General features: G+C 44.1%; 1 protein-coding gene across 9 annotated transcripts in view; it reads left to right on the forward strand.

Annotated features, from left to right (window-relative positions):
* LOC110982150 (uncharacterized) overlaps positions 1-19,226 on the forward strand; it is a 48,297-nt gene that overhangs the window by 28,815 nt on the left and 256 nt on the right. For 2 of the 9 annotated variants that reach the window (XM_087135605.1, XM_087135610.1), the window contains 8 exons: positions 173-1,098; positions 1,660-1,750; positions 5,407-5,779; positions 6,076-6,254; positions 6,637-10,314; positions 15,468-15,556; positions 17,463-17,802; positions 18,540-18,748. In XM_087135605.1, the coding sequence (XP_086991731.1) occupies positions 173-1,098; positions 1,660-1,750; positions 5,407-5,779; positions 6,076-6,254; positions 6,637-10,314; positions 15,468-15,556; positions 17,463-17,802; positions 18,540-18,748 (5,885 nt within the window). Of the gene's footprint in view, positions 1-172; positions 1,099-1,659; positions 1,751-5,406; positions 5,780-6,075; positions 6,255-6,636; positions 10,315-10,593; positions 10,648-15,291; positions 15,304-15,467; positions 15,557-16,489; positions 16,511-17,462; positions 17,803-18,539; positions 18,749-19,226 lie in introns of those variants that run through there. The other 7 variants (XM_087135608.1, XM_087135606.1, XM_087135607.1 and 4 more) reach the window with 7 other exon arrangements.

Below are 19,226 nucleotides of genomic sequence, written 5' to 3' on the forward strand. Positions count from 1 at the left end.
TGCATTTGTGTATTAAACAAACTTACATAAATCTAACTTTTTGTGGTAACTTTTTGGGGAGAAAATGGGGAAGTTTTGAAAAGCTTTATAGTGAAATTTAAATAAAGTGAAATAGCCAGACCCAAGTCCAACTTCACTTTGATATCCTGCCTTCTAAACGTTCCCAATACAGATCAAAAGAGTCCTTCAGAACCCACTCCAGATTTACAACCACCAGTAAGTGAAGGCCCTACCTCCTTTGCACAGAAAGAAAGTAAGGATGGAAATCTACAGTCTGCTTCCACTGTGGAAGAAAATGCTGAGTCCTTGAACAAATTGTCATATGAGGAGGAAGTTCAGTTAGCAAGCCTGACATCTACTGACAGGGCAAAGTCCAAAGCTGACCCACCATCAGAGTCAAAAACATTGCCTCAAGTTGATCCCGAGAGAGATGGTACAATTGGAACACTAGGAGTTGAGTCAGTAAACCCTGGCAGAAGTGCTGCCAAAGATGCAGTCCCTTCTGGAGATTCTGGCTTGGAGTCCGAGGTTATCACACATGATACTAAATCAGTTTTGATTGACAAGGACTCAGCAGTGACGGAAACACCAGTTGTGGAAGTGTCAAAATGTGACAGCACCACAGATGAGCAAACTCTGGGTACCTCCCTGAAAGCAGAGAGCAGCTTGAAGGAGTCCCGAGCTTCCCACCGCCATCACCCCTACGAGAGAAAGAGGTGGGATGAGGAAGAGGAGGAGGAAGCCTCGGGGCAGAAGTACAGCAAGCACCTGGCAGTCCCGGAGCTGGAGAAGCTCATGCAGAACTACACCATCGCCGCCTACAAGGATCGGCCACGCAGTCGGCGGGCATCCGGCCCCCAGCCCGACTATGACCACCCGCGGCACTCACCGGCCCGCTTCAGGGATGTGGCGCGGGAGTTCAGCCGCAGCAAAGCAGAGAACAGCAAGGAGGACCAGCAGGATGTGAAGACCATGGTCGCCAAGCAGCAGAAGAAGAAGACACAACTCCAGGAGCTTGAGAGAAAGTTGACCAAGGGGCCTCCTGGAGAGATGTCAGAAACGGCCTATGAGATTGAAATGCGTTGCTATGAGGATCAGGTGAGATTAGGTGGTGTTTACTTTATAGAAAATTGTTCAGAGTTTGTAAATATTTGTCAGAGTCTTTTGGGACAAGCATAATATAGATTGTAATATTGGATGTGATCTTGTTACGGTATTTACAAGTACGAACCAAGTACATTTCATTTGTTAAGTGTAAATGTAGATTATATTTTTGGTAACTTAATAGGTTGCCTGCAAAATGTGTGTCAGTAGGGTATTTCACATGCATAAATTGTATGTGTGTCCATTTTGAAACAATTTAGCTTTCATCCGCAAAACCTTAAAACGTACTTGCTAAAAAGATCATGAGTTTGAATATTTGATTGTAAGAAAACAGATTTTCTTGTATGTAATTTTAAAAAAGTTTCATGGGCAAAATAAAGAGAAACCTGTAGATGTCTTATTAAGTTTAAAATTTGCAACTTTGAAGTTGAGTGTTCCTTTCCTTTAAAATCCTTTCTCACCTCACTTTTATTTCATCATCATCTTATGCCTTCTCCCTCCTCTTTAAAACCTTGCCCTTTCCCTTCTTTGTCCTCTGACCTCATTTGGGTCCAGGTGAAGTCCGGCCATCAAGAGGGGTCCCAGCAAGACCAAGCCCCCACCTCCAACAGGCAAGCGCCGCCCAGTTGTACGCATCGACCCCCAGGCAATACCCTTAGGCATGCAGTCTCAGTGTTGTGTAACCGCACCGTTGGGTTTGTGTCTCTCATTCCAGTTTAACTTGTGTGTGTTTTGTAAGGTCCACCTGATCATCTGTGTGTTTCCTGCATAAGCTTCTGTGAACATTCCATGTTTTTATCACATAGAGCTGCAAGGCCCTCAAAATTTGCTTGACAGTATTTAATGAGACCGAGGAAGCTTGCTTTCCACGGAAGTTTGAATTTGCAGTCGGCATTTCTTCTGTAAACCAACTTTCTGGTCTAGGGAATCACATAAAGGTTAATCGCTGTCCTGAAAAGTTCTGGTAGAGCTGTTTGGTGTTGAAAAAAAATCATTTTGTTGCAACTGTGTTGCAGAAATAAAGTAGATCTTTGGTGGGAACAGTACATGCTGTTGACTACATTGTAAAAAAAACTGTAAGCTTTCTTTAATCCCCTGATTGAAGTTCCAGTTTTAGGATAACTAGTTATTTGTACATCCCAGAAGTTGTTGAATATATAGCAGTAATATAACAAGTAGCTATTTAATCTGCAGCTACGTTTATTGTTACGACTGTCACAAAATCAACTGCTCTGGTCTTTTTTGCTAAGAACTGAGGTTTGCCAACTGATGTTGAGAATACCTGATATGAGAATGCATGAATGCTTCAAACATTGGTCTGCACACAGACGAGGCAGAATGTGTTTCCCCTTGCTCTCACCAATTCCTTGAGAACTATCACAGCAGCCTAACAGTTCAAGCACTGCTTTTAGTCTGTGATTAGCACCGTCTCATGCTTTGTTTCACTGCTAACCCTAGCCCCCTCAGATCTGCCTGATTTTAACACCTGGTTTGTTTGAGTTTTGATAGAGCCAGAAATGCATGAGACTAACCTGCACTATTTTGTTCATGTTCAATGATTTTGCCATTGCGTTGTTGTGTGATGTTGATTATTAACCCAAACTGCCCAAAACCTGCCATATTCCAACAGCAGGTTTTGTGAGGTTTTGGCAGGTTTGGTACCGTACCTGAGGAACTTGTTGTTGAATTTTGTGAGACTTGGGATGAAAGGCCCAGGGAGATGGTGTTGGATTCTGTGTGAGTTGGGACACACAGGTTTCATTGTGTGCAGTGTCTGGCTTGCTGTACCAATTGTTGGACTATGCTTGATTTTGTCAGGTTTGGTACTGTTCAGTGCAAGTCATCCTATACTGCATAGACCCATCCATACCATATCACTCAAACTCCAACGGGCTCATTCTGTTGGAGTTTGTCAGGTTTGGTACACTAACCTGCATGTAGAAGTACATAGACAAGTACATGAACCTGTTGAATTTTGTGAGGTTCAGTATGCTTTCTAGTGCAGAAGCCTAGGGGGTTAGGGTTAAGGGATTCAAGAAATCTGAGTTCATGCAGCTACGTAGCGACATAGCCATTTGCTCTGGACTTTCAGTTGATGGACCCAAGTTGACTTTTAAAACCTCTCTTCAGCAAAACGGGCATTTTATATGTTGGAACTCATCTGTTGTGAACTCATCTCATGGTTGGTTCTTCTGTTCTGGGGCTATTGTGGTGTTTTTTTTCATGTTTCTCAGAAACTATGTGTTCGGAGCAGCAAATCAGAAACAAAAGAAAATTTTGCATTTTTACTTAAGATCTCTTGAACACGAAACTTGGCCGCTGTCAATTCTGCTAACACATTTCACATCAAGTTTGCGTGCTGGCTTATTTCATGTTTGTAACGTTGTGAATGTTTCATCGTGTGTGCTCTTTAATGATGGAATGATTGGCTAATAGTCCATCAATTCAAAACATGTCTGGACATTTAAACAGTGTGTCCGAAATTTTAAATTCAATCAACAATCAAACTACATGTAGGATCACTGATCTAGTTACAGGTTAAACAATGGCAAGATAATGCTTTTGACATGTTAACCACTTCCTGAATCGGAGACGTATGGTTTATATATGCGTGGCCGGGGTCTCTGAACTCGGACAAAGGAAACAGGGCCCTGTAACAAAAGACCATACTAGGAACAAAAGACCAGGCTGCTGGGCATTACCAACACTTCTCACTCTCAAAAGTGGTGATAATCCAGCCTTGTTTTGAAACCCTATACCAGGGTTTGGGGCATTGAGAGCGAACGGATTACCACCGGGGACAAAAGCGCTCCACCACCACAGCGATGAGCCACACAGCACCGCTGCATGCTAATCTGGCCCCTATTGAAAAGAGGTCAGCAGTGCACTGAGCCAGGTTTGTGAACAAAAGACAGTTATACAACACCGCACAATCTGGGCTCTGTTTATAAGGCTGCAGGCCTGGCTGAAATACTCGGGCGTCAGTGAAGGTCACCTGTCAACTTACAGTAGTGCCTGAAGATTACTTTGTGCGGCTATAAACGACCGTTAAATGAAATGATGAATTTTTGAAGGATTTTGAAAATGGAAAATATTAGTCATGCCAGCCCAGCATCATGAACATTGAAAAATGCCCCAGCATGAAGTGGTTTAAGTTAAACATCTTGTGGTTCAACCTGAGACAGGTTGACTGCTGATGAACTTGTGATGGACTTCTGAGGACCTGAGTGTGTTACACAATGTCCTTGCTGCAATAGCAGTCTGTCCATCAAAAGTCCTCACAAGTCTAGCACTAGCCATCCAGTCACTGGCTATCCCATTGAAGTGTGGCAGAAGCATTCCTTTGGCATTATTCACCCTGTTAATAATGACTGGTCATGCGACTGGACCAGGGAAAGGACCAGTGATGGACTTTGACTATGTTCTCACCTGAAATCACAATAGTGCAGACCTCCCAACCCCTCCCGATTTTGCAGAAAATTTCCGCTTTTTCACTTCCATTCCCATTTTGCTCCTAAAATTTCTGCCAAATCGCAATTTTGACACGCCTATGTGTTACCGGAAGCTGACCATGTAATCTTGTGCATGTACCGTAATCCAACTCATCTGACTTACCCGAACAGTCAGTGCAGTGCACGTTGCATGAGCCATGCCCGTGGTGCACCCTCTTTTGATGCATTCCAGCTTTGAGATGGATGTGGTACATGGACATAATACCGAAATTGTTCATGGACAAAAATGCCCTCTATCAACAAGTTACATTGTAACTAACACTGTATAAGTTTCGCAGTGCCCAGTTTCACTTATAGCCACAGTTATGAACGTTTGAATCCAAGACTAAGCACTACTGTGAAATCAACCAAGATCATGTCAAGTGTGCAAGCACCACGCAGTGAATTTCACGGTGAATCGACACATTCCATAGATAAAAATTATTGCGGACCATTTCAGATTATGTAAACTGTTGTTGAAATCAAAATTTTATGGAATCAGTGAGTACGTGCAGCACTGTACATTTATCACGGATACAGATTCAGATTGTTTACAATACAGCACTGATTTTCACTTGTTCTTGGTAATACGGAGAATATTCTTATTTTTCATGAAAAATTCCGAATTTTGGGAGGATTTCAAATTCTTAAAAGCTAATGTCTGGAGGTCTGCATGATGGTCTGCAGTCGTAGAAAAAAAAAAGGAAATTAAAAATGGGGACATGAGTGAAACATTTGGAGAAAGTTCTTAGTAAGTTGTTAATAACCTTAAAATGTTAATAACCTTCAAAAATTGGTTTGCTTCACACAGCCCGAGGAGAAGCATCCCAACCATCGTCCGTAGCAGCATCACCAACATGCCAAACAGAAACCAGCAGCATTGGAGCAGCATCAACTACAGGCAGCCGAGTCAGTTTACCAACCAGCTGCAGCGACAACAACACCTTCAGCGGCAGCAGCAACAACAGCAGCAAGTGCTTCAGCATTGCCAGCAGGTGCTCATTCGACAACAGCAGCAGTTTTGGCAACAACGACAGATTCTCCTACAACAGCAACGGCAGCAGCAGCAGCAGCGACAACAGTACTTGCAGCAGCAACACCAATATCAACTCCAGCGTCAGTTCCAGCAGCAAGCTGGCAGGAGCTGGAGGTGGTAGTTCCAACAACCAACTAACAGAAAAGGGGTGAGTGTGGTCTCCTTCTCCAGGTTTTTGTTAAATTTGTGTAAGCACCCACTTCCGCTGCTCTATGAAGCTAACTGAGATGCAGCCATACCAGTTTGAAAATTTACACTTCAGCAAATGTACATGAACCCGTATGAGCATGTGGTGAGTTCTCTCCTCAGGGACGTTATTGTATGTAAAAACCATATTATCTTTTGTTATTGCTCGAACCAGATTCCTTTGTTTTGTCCCAGCTTTCGCTCTATTAACCCAGATATACCGGCATACATCAGTTTGTTTAATTGTACCTTCATCAGGGGTATCAAGCCACAGCTCATCACATCTACGGCCAATCAAGATATTTCATTACAGTCACTAAAACCAGAGCAGGTCAAGATGGCCCACGAAAATAGAACAAGATCACCTTCTAACCTGTTGCCAGTCGTCAACCAACAGTTGAATCCAGTCAAGACCCATCCAGTCACCTCTAAGAAAGGTAAGCTTTTCGGTGTTTCAGGTCACAGTTGAATGAAGAATGAAAGAGATGTACATGTATGGATCCAAGACAGGCGATTTGTTGGTGTGCACGTAGGTACTGGCACAAGGTAGAGAAGTTTTCAGGAGTTTTTGGAGCACAGGTATACCTGTGCTTTTACTACTTACCCAACTCAAACAGGGAAAAACTTGGCTGAGCTTATTCTAAGCATGGAACACTTGGATTTGTCTTTGTCACCAGTCAATTACTAGCATGAGTAAGTTACCCAACTAGAAGAGGTGTCTTTGATATGACGTTGCCCTGCTAGGGACTGCTCTGTCAATTTGGAACCGTTGTTTTTTATTGTTCAAATTTCTGTGTTATTCAATTCCCCTCTGTGTAGAGTCCTGTTTGTTGTCGTGTTCCATCAATGCTGCTCGGGATCCAAGAATCAGAAGGCTTCACAACCAACCAACACCGCCATCCTCATCACAAGCAGGCCCTCAAAAGACATCTCTGCAGACTGCAGTGAGCTCGTCTCCTGCTGAAAGCACACCGTTAGCCCAGAAGGAAGCTCTAGAGACTGCTCCTTGTGCAACGCAGAACAGCTCAAGTGCACCAGTCACGTCAAGAAAGCCTCCAAGTCTGAGCAACCGACCAGCCAAGTCCATCCTTAAAGGAGGCCAAAATCCAACATCATTTGTCACAGTTGATTCAGAGAATAGGCCAAGCAGCCCTCCTTGTGAGCAGACCTTGAGTGGCTCCTCAGATGCATCAAGGAAGGTGAAAATCAGTCTGTCACAGTATAAAGGGAAAGCTGATCCCAGGTCAAAGGTGCCCCCTGACAAAGTTGAAATAGGCAGAGAGGAAGGCCAGCCCAAAAGTTCATGTACAGGGATGTGCAAAGTGGAACCCAGTGCAGATATTAAACAAATTGTGTTTCTGCCCCCACATCAAAATATCAAAATTACCCTCAGTGGAGACTCAGTAAGAAGTATTTTGCTTCCGGAAAAGCAAAACCGTAAGGATAAGCCAGACAGTGAAGATTTGGATGCTGTTGGAATGAACATGAATGGTGCAGATGAGCAAGAACCTGGTAGAACTTCAACTGATCATGCTTTACCTTCAGGGAAGCCAGCCTTAAAACTGCAAAATGGCAATAAAAAGGATTTGAGGATGGTTGTTGACCAGAGCTCCCCTCAATCCAGTGCTCCTTCATCTGAGGCAAATAATCTCCTAGCTACTCAGCCGAACCTAGTTATCACCATTCCAAGAGACGGCTCAGGGGAATCAACACCCAGTGACATGACAGAAACTGGAGTTGTACCAAATGACAGACAGCTCACAGATGATACAGCCACTACCACAGTGACAACATTTCCCGAGAGCAGAGAGGTGAGCCTGGAAACCTCTATAACCCTTACACAACTTGAGCTTGAGGATTCCATTTTCAACCTCACAGCAGATGCCGTGGGGAACACCACAGCAGAGGAGACTCACAAAAGGGAACATCTTAACAAGCTGTCTCCCAATTCCATCAGTCGGCGACTCCAAAGCATCAAGTATGAACTTGAAGCATTCTGGTCAGAATTGCGCAAGTTGGACATGCCAGATGAGCTACAAGTGGATGAGGCACTTCCCACTGACCCACGCAGATGTAATTTGCACAACAGTAGAAAATTAACGCAGAATGGAGAGTTTGGTGAAAATGATCTTACTGCTTGGGCGGCTAATGATATTCTGGCAGACATTACGTCAGAGCTCTCTGCCTGCTTAAACTCAACTAGGGTACTAAAGGAGGAGCAGAGCCAAGTATCAGAGTGTTTGTCAAAGCACCTTCCAAAATTTTCAAAGCTAAGAGGAATGGCAATGAGCCCAAGGATGAACGGCAGTTCACCACAGGAGTCATCCAACAAGCTGAGCTCCATAAATGAATTCATATCAGGGCTTCGTGAAGAATTTTGCCGAAGAGTAGAGGATATCTGTTTCAGTGCAGCTGACTATTCAAGTCCAGAGAAGGTGGTTGAAGTCAGAGCAGAGTCTGAAAGTTCTGTCCATTCCTTGGACAAAGATCTCGTGAAGAAAATCCAGCAAATGCTAACAGCTGCTCGTGCCCAGGCTTCTTTGGTGCAGGAGAACTCTAAAGAACCTGAAGGAACAGTTAAAATTGAAAAGGCGAGTGAAAACACAGCTACTCTGGAATTGAAAACAAACTACAGCCTGAACACTAACTTATCTCTCCTTTCATCCAAGGAGAAAGTAACCAAAGAAGTCGAGATGGCAGAAGTTGGGGAGGAGAGTTCATCTTCACCTTTGAAGGAGAAACCTGAAAAATCCATGGAGACAGAAAAAGGGAAAGAGGTCCAGGTGAAAGGAAAATCAAGGTCTTCAGTACCCGAGAGGAAAAGTGCCAGTTCCTCCCCACAGGCATCCCCTGACAGCTGTAAATGGGGAAAATTCAAAATGAAGCTGTGGGGTAAGCGGCCCACCAAGCAGCGTAAGATCATGAAGGCCACTTGGATAAAAGTAGAAAAGCCAAAGCCATCATCAGAAGTGTCCACCGAACTCTCAACAAAAGCAGAGTGTGACACCACCTCAGATGACACTAAAGACCCAGTGGTGAAGGAAGATGACAGAGATGGTGACACAGAGGAATGCAAGGAGCGCAAACTCAGTGTCTCCGAGGAGCAGGCAGTGGAAGAAATGTGTGCCAAGCTGTTAGGTGATGAGAAGGCTTTGTCTGAAGAGAAGCTCGCCGTCACAGGAACAATTCCTACTCTTCTGAATCGCACCACAAGTCATGCTTCATCAGTTGCCAAGCGTTCCTCTAGTGGACCCGCAAGCTTGAAGACTGCTGCTGGGTTTAGTCGGCCACAGGGCCAGGTAAAACAAGGAGTGGTTCTCCAGCCTGGTCAGTATCAGCCTCCATATAACCCACAAGGGCATGTGAACCCAGTGAAAGCTCAGTCGCAGCAATCTCAGGCAGTTCATGCTACTGGGCAGTACAGCTTGAACGGTGCATCATGTCAGGGATACTTTCAGCAGCATCCAAGCCACCCCAACTTGCAGCTACCAGGCTACGTGCAACAACAGGTTCCATCGAACTTTCTATCAAGTTGCCAGCAGAACCTTAATTCCATTCAGCAACAGTATGCTAATTATGGATATGGCAGTGGTTCAGCACAAGGGGTGACAAGCGTGAGACCTCCCATTGTCAGCTCAGAGATGAGACATTGGCATAGCGGTGTTGGACCCTTGCAGACCAATACAGGTGTTGGACCTGCCAATATGGGACCACGACCTACTAGCATGGGACCAGAACATAGCAATATGGGACTTGGTCCTAACAACTTGGCACCTGGCCCTAAGAACACGGGACTAGGCCCTAACAATATGGGACCGGGCCCTAACAGTATGGGACCTGGCCCTAACAACATGGGACTTTGTGTTAATAACATTGGTACTGGACCTGCCAGCATTGGACAAAGACCTACCAATATGACTCCTGGACCCAATAACATGGGATCTGGCCCTAATAACATAGGTCCTGGATCAAATAACATGGGGCAGGGAATTACCAACAGCATAGGACAAGGGTCTACCAATGTGGGACCAGGACCTGGCAGTATCATCCCAGGACCAAGTAACATGGGGAGTGGCCCTATCAACAGGATGCCAGGACCTACCAACACTGTACCAGGACCTAGCAGTATCGTCCCAGGACCTAGTAACATGGGGAGCAGCCCTATCAATAGGATGCCAGGACCTACTAACATGGGACCTGGACATCACTTCTTTGGACCTGGGGCTTACAATTCAGGGCCTAATAATTTTGGATATGGCTCAAACTATATGAGCCCTGGACCTAACAGCATGGGACCAGGAGCAAACAACATCGGTGCTGGACCAAACAGTGTGGGCCCCAGCCTAAGCAGAGGACCTGGACCAAACAACCTGGCTCCTGGAACCTACAACATTGGACCAGGAGCTTACAACATGGATTCTGTTCCTTGTAATGCAGGACCAAGGCTTAATCAGCCAGTGAGACAGCAGCCACCAGTACCTGGGTTAGACTGTGAAGGTAGGCAAGAGTTTTACTCGGCTTTGAACGACAGTACAGCATATGAATATGTCTTTAATTTCAATGTTTACTACTCGCACATGTATTTCACAACTCAGTTAATGTTTACCGATCCTGTAGATCTAACTACTGCCAATAGTGCTACAGTAGACGCCATATATATGACTAATCAGGAACTCTCAAATACTGACATTTCTCACTGTGCAACAAAATCTGGGTCTGAATCCAGAGCAGGCATTAGAAAGGATGACATAGTGACTGAAAATAATATCTTTACAGGTGTAAATACAGGGTTAGCAGTATGTGAGGACTTGATGGACAACACATATCATGGTAAGAGCTCAGAAGCTCATGTTGGACAATGTGATTCAGAACTAACCGATCATTCAGAATCCAGAGATACTTTGGTGGTAGTAAAACAGGTTAGCTTTCAGGAACCTGAAGAAAATGCCCATGTACCTGTTTCAGAGGCTTTGGTTCCAGTTCCTTCTCCCTTTTTAAGACCAAGAGTGTTAGAAGCAACTGACAAATGCTGTGCAAGAAGTCTTGAAACTTCAGTTGAACCAGTTGAAGGCAAGGTGGTTGGGAGTAAAACTAGTCCAGAAGGTAGCATGGAAATCTGCATCTTTGAAGCTGCTGTTTCGCAGTTCTCTGAAACTTGCATTATAGAAGATGCTAAGGTTAGTGCTTCTCTAAAACTTACCAAGATGTTAGATGTCAAAGAGGTCTCCCCAAAAGTTGCTGAGGAGGACAAAGGTGGACAGCTCAATTCATATATTGTTTCTCGCCTGGAACAACAGGATGTTAGAGCTCCTTCTGAAATGTCTGGGACGATGATTGATAATCTTGATGAAAGCAGTACCCTTTTAGACTCTCGAAGAAAAAGCAGCAGTACTGAGAAGCAGACTGAAAGTGATAAATCACCCAGGGAATCTGAGAGTTTTTTCCTTGCTTTGTTGGAAGTGGTGCAGTGGAGAGTTTTCTTGACATCAAGAAACAAAACCAGACAGCAAATGTAGATGACTCCTCTTTGTCTGTCCAAGCTAAGGGTTTATTAGTTATTGGCAAAGCTGGGGAAGAAGCCTCTGGGAAAACAAACCCTCTGAATTTCGAAGAAGGCAGTTATCAGGTGTCAGAGCCAAGGGATAATGACCAGAAGAAGATCCATATTAATAAGTTAGACTCTCGTAAAGATGGTTTGGCAGTTTGCCCCCAGTCTACCACTGAAAGCTGTGAAAGCTGTCCTGAAATCAGAGGGAAGGATTCTGATGAATCCAGTGAGTTACTGAGCTATCTACCTCAGGGTGTTGAGAGGGGTATCATGAACACCTTCCTTGATGATACAGAGAGCTGGAAGAAGCAGAAAGGGGCACTTATTCATTGCAAAGTATTTTCCAAGGTGGAAACCTCCACTGTAACTAAATGCCAGAAGTCAAAACCAAGAATAGTTGAGCTGTCCACTGACACAGATTCAGATACATGTAATGCTCAAAGTCAGATGGTTATAAAGTCACCTGTAAAGATGAGATTGGCACTCCAGAACACCAGAGTCAACACAGAAAGGCTTCACTTCTCTGGAAAATCTGATGGCAAGTCCGACTCCCCTGAAGGCAGTGCACTGCTTTGTCCACGTTCCAGACTAGCAGCAACGAATATGTTGAGCCCAGTTCCTACGTCTTCAGTGTCAAGTGGAATATCAAAGCAGGCATCGCTTCCATCTCAGCCAGCGAAAGGGGAAGATCACAGTACCTGTGTGCATGACAGAGAGAGAATTGAGACTGGCCCAAGCAGTGTTCCAGTATCTCCAACCTACCCCAAGTCCAAAACTACTGCTAGTCATCCCAGCACCATCTATAACACCACACGGCCAGGCAAGCAGGTGGTAACATTTGTGTCAACGGAAGATCTACTTTTTTCAAGATGTATTTTTTGCGTTGGGGAGATGTTAATTATATATAACAGGTTTGCCCTTACCCAACGTATATTAATAAGCACTGTATGCTCAGTGCTTGTCCGAGAGCTTGCGAAAAAAACCTCACAAGCTTACTCGGGTGGGACTCGAACCCACGACCTCCTGCTTACTAGTGCAGATGTCTTAACTACTCGACCACCGAGCTTGCCGGGATCGGCTGGCCAGTCCGAGTCAAATGGAGCAGCGGGTACCGCGAACAATTTTCAAGATGTATTTTTGCGTTGGGGAGATGTTAATTATATATAACAGGTTTGCCCTTACCCAACGTATATTAATAAGCACTGTATGCTCAGTGCTTGTCCGAGAGCTTGCGAAAAAAACCTCACAAGATCTACTTTCTCCAATAAGGCCACCAATTTTCGTAAAGTTAAGTGCAAGGTCACCAAACAGTCAAACTGTAGTGCACACATCTGGACCTGTCAACTTGGATCCAGTTAATCAAGATGCAGAGGGTACAATATTGTGTCATACTGGGTGTTCTTTTGGTAAATCAGCTCAGTCTCATGAGGCTTCTACACTTGGATCACCTAACTCTAGATTGATTCCAGGAACCCATCCCATCCGGACTGTCACAAGACCTATGGAGGGCTGGACAGCTAGTCATGAATGTCGTTTTCCACCCTCTGCATCTCGAGTCGTTCAGATTGTTTCCCTAAGCCCCAAAGATGAGCCATCTTATAGTTCCAAGAGGGTCAGTGTGACAGTCAAAGGAAGTCCAATCACAAGCTCCTCTCCAGGCTAAGGAAAACTGAAGCTCAACATGCTCAAGAGGAAACCACTGGCTTGGTCTGATGGTAGTCCTTATGGGTGTAAAGTAATTCCTGGACACCTGCTTGATGGGTGCAGTTTGCCGGAAAAGTCTGAGAGCATCACTCCTCCAGGAGACACTGGAGATGCCAAGAACTCAATGCTGCCCTCACCAGTAAGCAGTAGGACCTTGAACCCAATGAACCAGTCACTTTCAGGAGATGATGAAGGTGCTGAAAAGACAGTAAGGTATCCAGGGGCAAAGTCTATGTTGTCTGAAGGGAAAGTCAAAGAGAAGAATAAACAGGCCAGGAACCACTCACTCATTTCAGAACAAAGTGATTCCAGTGTCAGGAAGCCAGACAAGGCACCATCAGCTACTCATTGCAGCAGCAGTACTCTCCCATTCCCAGGAGGTTGCCAGCATCCTCGAAAGTCAACAAGAGGAAAAACCAAGCCAGAGAGTGGCAGTGGAAATTACAGTGTGGAACGCGTACCTGGGCAGGGTCTTAAGTCCTCCCAGAGTGACAAATTGGACCTTCCAGCAGACTTCAAGCATCTCGTCGAAGAGGTGACTGCAAAGCTCACCAAAGTGAGAGAACAGTTTAGTGGAGGTCGCTCTTGTGATCAGAAAGTTGTTCAGCCTGGAATCCAAGATGACGTTGGCAAACTGCAGCAGCAGCCTGGTTTGTATCATTCCAACCCAACTTACAAAACCTCAAAACCATGCTGCCTGACAGTGAACCCTGCAGGCAATAGTGTACTGGGCGAACCTGGGGCATCCCCCTCACTGATTGGGACTCCAGACCCCCACTCAGGCCCAAGTTCATCCTCTACACCAAAGCGAAGACTGGCTGACTGGCCCCTGAGAAGCAGCCCCAGCAATTGTTCAAGAACCTTAGCCAGCCCCCAAGACCACCGAGTGGGTGATGTACAAGATTGTTGCTGGCCACTTCGAGGTAAACTGCCCTGCAGTTCCAGTCAACACTCTGCACCACTGTTGTTGCACGCTGCTTACATAATCTTTTGTAACGGAGTTCTTTGTTAACACATATTGCAGTAATTATTACCGCCACCATGTTCACTTTGAATGCTCATTTCTGCACCTTTGTATACGTAAACAGTTGTTGACTAACATTAAAGATACCTCAGCCCTACAATAGAAATCTTACCCATCCTTTCAAGTATGTAATCCGTTCTATGTCTCAAAGTTTTCAAGAATTCAAACTCCTGTGTCCTTCCTATATGGTTGGACTAAGCAGTGACTGTTTGGTACTCAGATGGATGGTTGGACTAAGCAGTGACTGTTTAGTACTCAAATGTTCAGTTGAACCAATCAGTGACTGTTTGGTACTCGGATGGTTGGAACTAAGCAGTGACTGTTTGGTACTCAGATGGACGGTTGGACTAAGCAGTGACTGTTTGGTACTCGGATGGTTGGACTAAGCAGTGACTGTTTGATACTCAGATGGATGGTTGGACTAAGCAGTGACTGGTACTCAGATGGACGGTTGGACTAAGCAGTGACTGTTTGGTACTTGGATGGTTGGACTAAGTAGTGACTGTTTGGTACTCAGATGGACGGTTGGACTAATCAGTGACTGTTTGGTACTCAGATGGACGGTTGGACTAAGCAGCGACTGTTTGGTACTCAGATGGACGGTTGGACTAAGCACTGATCGTTTGGTACTCAGATGGACGGTTGGACTAAGCAGTGATCATATGGTACTCAGATGGATGGTTGGACTAAGCAGTGACTGTTTGGTACTCAGATGGACAGTTGGACTAAGCAGTGACCGTTTGGTACTCAGATGGTTGGACTAAGCAGTGACCGTTTAGTACTCAGAATGGACGGTTGGACCACGCAGTGACTGTTTGGTACTCAGATGTACAGACCCAGAGGATTGGAGGAAATCCTAGAACAATTGACATAGTTGCTTTATTGGTTTGTTTAAAATGTAGTTCATTGCATAATTTTGAAATGTACTTTTTTCTTTAAATGCTGTTGGAGTGGAGTGGATATCAACTTACTGACTTCCATTGATCTGTTTCAATTTTGTGGGTCTTGCAAAATTAAACTCTAAGCAGCCACATTATTAAAATCATAATATACATCATAGTTTGAGAAAAGAAGTTTTCTTGCCCAGGTTTGAATAGCAAGCATACATGTATCTACTAAGCCAAATTTCGATATTTGTAAAATGGCATTCTATGTTTCATAACCATTTTTTTTCATTCTCAACTTGCCATCTTTACAGAAGATACCCCTAGTAAGTACATGTATAACGTGTGATAGTCTTCCCATTCATAGCCCATTGTAGTCTCGCCATTCGTTTCCATAGGGTTTTAACCTTTGGACCCTAAGGATTTGTGGTTTTTCTTGGAGCCAGTGATGTGATTGACGTCATCCTTTTTTTTTGCTTTGAACACAAAGCAAAGATTTCAGCGTGGATCGCTGACCTCCCCCTCCCGTTTTGCTGTATGTGGTGCTGGGGAAAAACCATTTCATCATCCTCAGTTATAGTATGTTTTGTTTGCTGTAGCTTAGCTTTGCATTCACACCTAACAAAGCAGTTTGGCAAGCTTTGCTGTCGTTCAGCTTGGTTGATGGAACAAAATTGTCCAAACTAGACAATGCTTGACGTGGTTGATTCTAACGCTTTTTAACCAGACATCTCTATGTAGTACTTTATTTGCGCATATTTTCTGAACGATCCACACATCAGCACTGGAGGGCTTCTGCCGCAAAAGTTTCGGGCGTAGACTTAAAAATGTTACATTCTTGCACTAGTTATATTATCCCAAGTTTTGTTACCATGACGTGATTAACTCACAGACATTGTAACTATGTGTACATGTACATGTACCTGTGTTTCATTTATCAAGATAATCATCTTATACATATGCATGTACATCCCTTCACACAAAGGTTTTGACTCCATTCTTAAACTCAAGAGGGTGCTGCATACCTGTAGCCAGGATGTGAGAGCAAGTGAAGGTCACTGGCATATCACTGAGTTTTTCAAACAGGTTTTTGCTCTGACTAGATCACTTTGAGAGAGAAGTGAAAATGACTTGTCTCTAGTCCATCAATTATGTTTGAGATATCAATTGGAGGGGTCCAGAGACCAGACAAGTAGGGGAAAAATACAGAATTTTCACTTGGTCGTGCAGTAGTTTAAGACTTATGTCAAGGAAGTGGAGAAATGTCTGCACAGTGGCTGTACAACAGTGGGCATTTTAATGTAGCACTTACCGGTGGCAGTGCGCAGAAGTCTGGGTATCAGACATGGACGTGTGAAAAAGAGCAAGATCATAGACATTTTTTAGATAAGGCTGCTGAGCACTTTTTTTTTTGTAGTTTCTGTAATTTGTTTTTAACCAAGCCAGAATGAATGCCTCCTGCTTTAACCAAACAACCTGTTTTGTTTTGTTTTTCTTTGCCTTTAATAACAGCTTATTGTTGGCCTCACACAGGTGAAAACAATTTATTCTCTGTTGTGTGACACAGTTTTGCAGAGTTGTCATGTTATCTGCTGCAAATCACATCACTGTTTGGTCCACGTGTCAGTTGTCATGTAAGAGGATGAAGGGCTATAAATAGCACAAAAGGAATGCTTTCACCAGGGCTTGATGGAACAACTACATTGTAGGGATTTGACCGTGGAAAATTGGAACTGTCTTGCAGTGGCTTGATAACAACTCTGCTTTACTGTGTATTTAGAAAGTTCTTGACCTGTATTAATACTGTCCGAGCTTTGTTGAATTTATATTGTTATTGAAAATTGGAAGCAGTGGCTGGTTGCATTTCTCTGTTTTTCAATTTCCTTGGTGTATCCTTTCGCTTGTGTTTAAGTACCTTCTTATGTTTGTAGTCCAAAAGTACACGTTGCACATTTCTGTTTGCTTGTATCTGACTTTTCCCACTTAACTTTTGTGAGCTGGTTCATTTTCGTCATTGCATGCCTTGTCAATTTTATTTTAACTTGAGGTTTAACAGTTCACGTGGCATGGAATAAATCACCTCTAAGGTTAGCTTCTCTTTATGTCAAATACATGATATAAACTGTGCATATTGTTTCATATGCTGAATGACTGTTCCTAAAGTTACACATGCACCCTGATCCACAACAGAACCTTCAGTTGAGATAGTACTTGTGACAAGCAGTGCACCAATTTATCCTCAAGGGAAGAAAATAAGGTTTCATTACAACAGTTTAGAATCAAGGTATCAAATTGGATCACCTTTTCCTTGCGTTTATATGAGATACAAATTGAGATTTGCAGTTGCTTTCGGCGGGGAGATGCTCAGTGTTTGTAAATCTCTGACGTACATGTATTGTACACCAGCTGCATAATTTTAGACAATATAAAAACTCCATTTGATGGGTCATAGCAATTGTAGCTGACTTTCATATTTTTAACACAGGCCCAGGACAGACCTGGGGATCAAGATTCTAAACACCACGGCCAGCAAATCTCCTCCCAGAGCCCCAACCCGTCCACTGATGGCTCAGTCACAGACTTGACGTTAGGGTGTGGGGGACCCAAGGATTCTGGGGCAGATCCCACACCTGCCAAAAAGCAATTAAAAGGGCCTGCCTGGTCCGAGAGGGGTTCCTCTAATGACCGGGCCTGCATGCCAGTACCATCGGTGGACAGGTTGGAAGAGACAGGATCAGCCAGGGAGCAAACTAACAGGACATCGCCAAGCTCACTCAAGAGGATAGTCGTACCGGATGAAGTGTTGCTGATGACTTGCATGCCAGGTACAACAGTCAATAGACTCGTCTGCCTGTTCCTCTCCTATCAATGATAATTATTCCAGATCTGTTTGTTTAGATTTTAAGCTCAAGTTACATTGTTGTCAACATAATTTTGTTTTTGTTTTGTTTTGGGGAAAGAAGATAAGTTATTTTTTTCCGACTGGAAGTGCTATCTCAGACTCTTTTGAAACATCCTACTGTTTTGATTTGAAAGCGTAAAATCCTCACCACTTTTTAAGGGTTTTGTTCACACTAGTTCCACGAGTGCTCTGTCTATTTAAGAAAGTTTTTGTGATGTAATGTTGGTAGAACAAGTTTCTGTCAGTTTCATTTTTTGAGGGGGGTGTGGCATCACTTTTGCCTAGCCCACCACTTTCTTAATCTGTGATAACCATGCCATAAATCTGATTTCCAATGCCCCTCCAGCCAGAATTCAATTTCAATCCTCTGTTAAAATCATTAGCCCGTGGGGAAAAGTCCCCATAAGGAATTCATTCTTAGAGGTCACTGAGTGAGGCATAAAAGAAGGCATTTCAAATTTGGGCCCTAAGAATGATCCCTGAAGATTGGACGTATCTGTACCCAGAGCCAGCAGGTAGAATTTGACCATTTCCCACAATGCACTGTGAACAATTGCCTGTCCTTGACAACCTTTGTGGTGGTGAACTGTGTTCTGAATCATCCGTGTTCCACAAGGATTCAGACCCCCCTCTCCAAGTGCTGGCTTTCTCTCCCAACAGGCAGCCAGCTCCCCCTGACTCCTTCCTCTGCAACCAGGCATACACCGTGCTCAAGATCCTCAGCCAGTACCGCGGCCTGGGTGTGGTCTATCTGTTGCCATGCCAGCGAGTGGGCGGTGCCCTGTCAGTCCAAGAGCAGATCTGTAACATCCATCAGCTACGGCTTGCCTTGCCCAATGCCCAGCAGTGTCGTTGTATTTGGCTCACAGGTACGAATCCACAAACCAGCGTAACAAGCATCAAAGAGTCACTCAGCAAAATATGGTGACCATTATAATAATCATCCCTCTAAACGGACTGTGGAGTGCATTCAATGTACATCAATGTACCCAGTTTCTCAGCTAGCTAATTACAGTTAACTCTTCGACAACTAGTGGCTTTCCCTTCTAATCCTAAAGGGAAATAATGGCCACTTGTCACTTTCCAACATAGAAAACACCGACTGTTTTATCATGCTGACATTCAGGAATTACAAACGGCAACTGCATAGTGTTCGGTAGGTTCTGTGCACAAATTATTGGGAGCCAAGGACAATGTTCATTACAGCCGAATGTTAGGTATAGCGGTGTTAGGTATAGCGACGTTCCACTGTACCTAGGCGGAGACTAGGAAACAAGCAAGGAATAAAGTAACCTAAATGTTCCAGTTTCTCTCTGCCTGCATGAAGGTGTCTGTATTATGTCCAAA

This window comes from Acanthaster planci, linkage group LG04 (assembly GCF_054643075.1).
Source record: "Acanthaster planci isolate LZ-2023a linkage group LG04, COTS_SCS, whole genome shotgun sequence".
In the NCBI taxonomy this organism is placed as follows: Eukaryota; Metazoa; Echinodermata; class Asteroidea; order Valvatida; family Acanthasteridae; genus Acanthaster; species Acanthaster planci.